At 47.6% G+C, this 6,000-nt stretch overlaps 1 protein-coding gene across 1 annotated transcript in view; it reads left to right on the top strand.

The window, feature by feature from the left end:
- Nucleotides 1-5,260: 5,260 nt before the first annotated feature.
- The window catches only part of rasal2 (RAS protein activator like 2), an 83,076-nt gene continuing 82,336 nt past the window's right edge, over nucleotides 5,261-6,000 (top strand). Inside the window, exon 1 of the mRNA XM_054743787.2 lies at nucleotides 5,261-5,603. Within this exon, the coding sequence (XP_054599762.2) occupies nucleotides 5,480-5,603 (124 nt within the window). The 5' untranslated portion in view covers nucleotides 5,261-5,479. The remainder of the gene's footprint in view (nucleotides 5,604-6,000) is intronic.

The raw sequence follows: 6,000 nt of genomic DNA, 5'->3' as shown, positions 1-6,000 counted from the left end.
ATCAAGTCAAGTAATTAAAGCAGAGATCTGATGGCAGAGCCGGCATCGGTACCGACCCAAACCAACATTGGGCTCATCCCTTGAGTTAGGAGCCTATTTAGCCTGGATGTTCAGAAGTTGGAGTTCTGGTCCCGGGACTGAAACAGAAGAAAAATCATGTAAAAATACAAACAATCGGACCCTCAGAAAGCCAGAACTCGTCATCCAGAAGCACTCACCACTGCTGGATCTGGATTTCTGGACTGGACCCCTCAGAACCAGCTCCAGGCAGGTCGAGCTGCTCTGTGATGGAAACCTGTTGTTGGTTCTTCTGGACCGGTTTCTCTGACTGAACCTGTAGGATCATCACGCGGGAGAGCGTGTTGATCTGAGCACGCGTGTGGTCTCTCACATGTCTGAGATGAAGGTCGGCTTGTTCCCTCTGCCCCCCCCCCCCCCCCCCCCCCACTCCGTCACATTTATGCAACGTTCTGCGTAGCGACGACTCGATCTGAAACACTGGTGCTAATTATGTTAAATGTTATATTTTTGTGTGAATGTTTTTATCCTTTCTGTGTAAATAAATGATTCTGGATCAGAACCAACAGCCCGTTGGGTCGGATCCCACCCGCTCCAGGTGGAATATATCCCATATGATAACGTCTGATTGTTACAGTAATGATTATTATCCCTACTGGAGTGTAAACAAGGCTCGGATTCTTTGTTGTCACTGTGTTGTTGTCCGGTTTTTAATCTGATCCCAGTGCAGCCAGCAGCTGTTTCCTGTTTAAACTGTAATTAAGTTATACCGATTCAGTTTTTGGTGGAGCAGCTCGGCCCACCAGAACCGAGCCTTCTCACCTGCTTGTAAATCTTAACGTAACATTTCCATAATAAACGAATGACTCCTGACCTGCCTGCGCCTGATTCTGACCAGATTAACTCAGAAAGAGCATCTCTGGATGTTTCCATGAGGCTTTTACCCGACGAGGTTTTTATTAGTGTTTTATCCGGTGAGGGTTTTATCCTGCGAGGTCGTAGCACTTCCGGCTGAAGTACTTCGGGTAGACCCTGCAGTCATTTGGTTGTGGGCACACTGGTGAGGTGAGTCTGCTGTACACAGGCGCCACCGGTCCCTCCGAACACCACCAGCAGGCAAGGTGGGTTACGTGTCTTGCCCAAGGACGCAACAGCAGCAACAGACCAAGCAAGGCTCAAAACTGCAAACTTCGGATGACGGGGCGAGAAAACAAATACTCAACAAGACTGGCTATGGATAACGACTCGAGTGGAACAACAATCAGCCACCTTCTCTACATTGATGACATGAAGCTGTATGCCAAGAGTGAGTGAGACATTGCCCCACTGATCCACACCACCAGGATCTACAGCCCAGATACCTGAATGTCATTCAGACTTGAGAAGCGTGGTTGGATGGTGACAAAGAAAGGGAAGGTAGTCCAGACAGAAGGGCTCTCACTCCCAGAGGATAGCAGCCATTGAGAACAGCCACAAGTACCTCGGTATCCCACAACCAAATGGCAACCTTGATGGAGCCTCAAGAATAGGAGCCACAGCCAAATCTCTACAACGAGTAAGACAAGTCCTAAGAAGTCAGCTCAGTGGCAAAAACAAGATCTGGGCAATAAACAGCCACACCCTGCCAGTAATCAGATCTCCTGCTAGCCAAAGGAAGAAATACAGACCAAAGATTTCAAGACACGGAAGCTCCTAACCATAAATGAAGGTTCCATGTCCAGCACCCTGAGACTGTACACTAACCGTAAGGAAGTAGGCAGAGGGCTGCTGAGTGTGAGAGCCACCATCCAGGATGAAACATCAAAGATCCATAAGTACATCAAAGATAAAGCCCCAACCGATGATGTGCTCAGTGAATGTCTCAGCCAATGGGCTGCATGGTGGTGCAGTTGTTGCTTCGCAGCAAGAAGGTTGCAGGTTTGAAAATTGGCTGCGACCTTTCTGCTTGGAGTTGCATGTTCTCCCCATGCATGTGTGGGTTTCCTCTGGGTTCTCCGGTTTCCCCCTCAGATCACAACACACCCTATAGGTTAACGAGTGACGTTGCTTTGGATAAAAGCGTCTGCCTAATAAATAAACATAAACACTGGCGATCAGAGGAGGAGAAGCTGGAAATACTATCGCCGGGAGGACAAACCCCTACCTGGGATGTACCAGACAAACAACTGAAGTGGCTGATATCAAGAAATCCTACCAATGGCTAGAAAGAGCTGGTCTGAAGGACTGCACAGAGGCATTCATCATGGCTGCACAGGAACAGGCCCTGAACACCAGAGGCCAGGATCTACCAGACCAGACCAGACCCAAGGTGTAGGCTATCAAAGAGACCCCTGAGACAGTCCATCACATAACTGCAGGGTGTAAGATGCTGGCAGGGAAAGCATCCATGGAACACCACAACTTAGTGTTTGGCATCATGTCCAGGAACATCTGTGCGGAGTATGGACTGGAGGTTCCAAGGTCAAAGTGGGTAAGATTAAAAATATGTTTAAAATTAGAATTTTTTTTATTTGAGTAAAAAAACGTAAGGACAGGAGAGAGAAAATGAACAGGAAAGGGGGAAATCCATGGATCCAGAGAAAGGCGGAATAAGAGCAGAACACAGAGAGGGTGGTAATGAAGGTCCCACCAAAGCCTGAACAGGTGAGCTACAGGTGCTGGCCAGTAAATTAGAATATCATCAAAAGGTTGAAAATATTTCAGTAATTCCATTCAAAACGTGAAACTTGTACATTATATTCATGCAATGCACACAGACCAATGTATTTCCGATGTTTATTACGTTTAATTTTGATATTTATAGGTGACAACCAATGAAAACATCAAATCTGGTATCTCAGAAAATTAGAATATTCTAAAGGCCAATGAAAAAATGTTTGTTTCTCTAATGTTGGCCAACTGAAAAGAATGAACATGAAAAGAATGTGCATGTATAGCACTCAATACTTAGTCGGGGCTCCTTTTGCCTCAATAACTGCAGTAATGCAGCGTGGCATGGACTCGATCAGTCTGTGGCACTGCTCAGGTGTTATGAGAGCCCAGGTTGCTCTGATAGTCGTCTTCAGCTCCTCTGCATTGTTGGGTCTAGCGTATTGCATCCTCCGCTTCACAATACCCCATAGATTTTCTATGGGGTTAAGGTCAGGCGAGTTTGCTGGCCAATCAAGGACAGGGATACCATGGTCCTTGAACCAGGTGCTGGTGGTTTTGGCACTGTGTGCAGGTGCCAAGTCCTGTTGAAAGGTGAAGTCTGCATCCCCATAAAGTTGGTCAGCAGCAGGAAGCATGAAGTGCTCTAAAACTTCCTGGTAGACGGCTGCATTGACCCTGGACCTCAGGAAACAGAGTGGGCCAACACCGGCAGATGACATGGCACCCCACACCATCACTGACGGTGGAAACTTTACACTGGACCTCATGCAACGTGGATTCTGTGCTTCTCCGCTCTTCCTCCAGACTCTGGGTCCTTGATTTCCAAAGGAAATGCAGAACTTGCTTTCATCAGAAAACATAACTTTGGACCACTCAGCATCAGTCCAGTCCTTTTTGTCCTTGGCCCAGGCGAGACGCTTCTTGCGCTGTTTCTTGTTCAAGAGTGGCTTGACACACGGAATGCGACACCTGAATCCCATGTCTTTCATGAGTCTCCTCGTGGTGGTTCTTGAAGCGCTGACTCCAGCTGCAGTCCACTCTTTGTGGATCTCCCCCACATTTTTGAATGGGTTTGTCGTCACAATTCTCTGCAGGGTGCGGTTATCCCTAGAGCTTGTACACTTTTTTCTACCACATTTTTTCCGTCCCTTCGCCTGTCTGTTAATGTGCTTGGACACAGAGCTCTGCGAACAGCCAGCTTCTTTAGCAATCACCTTTTGTGTCTTGCCCTCCTTGTGCAAGGTGTCAATGATTGTCTTTTGGACAGCTGTTAAGTCAGAAGTCTTCCCCATGATTGTGGTGCCTTCAAAACAAGACTGAGGGACCTTTTAAAGGCCTTTGCAGGTGTTTTGAGTAAATCAGCTGATTAGAGTGGCAGCAGGTGTCTTCTATATTCAGCCTTTTCAGAATATTCTAATTTTTTGAGATACCAAATTTGGAGTTTTCATTAGTTGTCACTTATGAATATCAAATTTAAATGTAATGAACATTGGAAATACATTGGTCTGTGTGCATTGCATGAATATAATGTACAAGTTTCACGTTTTGAATGGAATTACTGAAATATTTTCAACCTTTTGATGATATTCTAATTTACTGGCCAGCACCTGTATATAAAAGATTGTTTTCTTTCTTTGTACATATAGTCTAGACCATCTACATTCATTTGTGTTGGGCGTTGCAGTCTATGGAGTGGCTCAGGGTTGTTTTTGTATGACTGAGCATGTGACAAATCAACCTTTTGAGTTTCTGAGTGTTGAATGTTGAATTTGACCAAATACAAATGTTTATTACAGTAAAAAGATTTTGTGGGGGAACAAAACCAGCTCAGAACCCGATAGACGCTCCTGATGACAGGATGAAAAAACCAACACACAAACCGGTCCAAATCCTAAGATCTGTGATGTTTTTCAGAGTTAACGAGACAGTTAGGATTTTGTTCGTGTAAACTACCCAGCGCTGTGCTAATTTCCACCAGCAGGTGGCAGCAGAGGGCTGAAACACAAATGAACTCACCTGGTGGTTTTCCAGCCTTCAGATGAAACTCACCTGTTCTTAAAGCCTTCACTTCCACAAACACAAGTTAAACGTCATCACATTTTGTTTCATCTTCCTTTTATTTTGGAAACATCTGAGAAACTTACAGCTTTTATCTTTGAAACGTGTTTTGTGCCAATGAATGTTGGAAAAAGTGTCAGTAAGGGTTAGAAGGTAAAACACACACACACACACACACACACACACACACACACACACACACACACACACACACACACACACACACACAGGCATTTCAAAAGTTCACACACACACACACAGGCATTTCAAAAGCTCTGAACCCGTCCGTGCACGTTCCCTCAGACCCTAGCTCCTGCGCTCAGCTCGCGCCCGCTGTGCGCGTCCCCGTGGCCCCGGACCAGAGCTGAGCTGAGCTCCAGGCAGCGGGTAACGTCAGAGGGGAGCAGCCCGCGGGAGACGCACCGACCGCCGCGTGGCTCCGCTCTCAGCGGCTGTGAGGTCTCTAAACTCGGTTCCGGAGCTGGCTTGAGCGGACCGACAGCACCGTGTGTCTGCCTCCTCCCGGGTCCGGTTGGTGGGAACTTAGAAGTCCGGTTTGAGTGAGTCGAAACAATGAGGCAGAACCCGCCGGCAGCTAACGGCTAGCTGGAGCAGCTGGACGGTCTCAGCCGAACTGGACCGTCCATGTGGGACTGGACCGGTTCCTGTTGGTCACCGAACCCGCATTTCCTGAATTAACGAAGTGTCCCGGAGGGACTCTGTAACGGAACAAGTTTGTCCCGGTTCGGACATGGAAATGGACACGGACCTGGGCGACTCGGAGTCTCTACACGGCGGACTGAACCTCCGGGACCCCTTGGACCGGATCCTGGTGGACACCGTGTCCCAGCAGCAGGGATGGATCCGGTTTTACGGTAAGAACTCAGTCCGGTCCGGTTCGGAAATTTTTTTTCAGCGGGTCAGCAAGTACTGAAGTCACTGGTGGGTCTGCAGCAGCACTCAGTCAGTTCTGACCCGAGTTCAGTCCCGATCCGTCCACATATCAGGGTCAAGACTCCAGAACCTCCGGGATGCAGGTCTGACCCTCAAACCGGGTCCAGATCTCAGGACCGGATCTCTTTAAATAGACCGGCTCGGTTCGGAGCCAGCTTCCTGGCAAGGCTTAGTGAGATCCTGTTACACCAACTGGGCTGGATAGTCTGTTCGGTTCTAAACCCAGAAAAACCGGACCGCATGTTTCGATTTTCAGAGGTAGAAACTTTTATAAAGTTTTCTAGAACCGAACCGCTGCTGGGTTCTGGTTCTGATCAG

The sequence above is a fragment of the Nothobranchius furzeri genome, chromosome 11, assembly GCF_043380555.1.
Source record: "Nothobranchius furzeri strain GRZ-AD chromosome 11, NfurGRZ-RIMD1, whole genome shotgun sequence".
In the NCBI taxonomy this organism is placed as follows: Eukaryota; Metazoa; Chordata; class Actinopteri; order Cyprinodontiformes; family Nothobranchiidae; genus Nothobranchius; species Nothobranchius furzeri.
The sequence above is the reverse complement of the archived record's forward strand: the minus strand, read 5'-3'. Positions and strand labels throughout refer to the sequence as shown.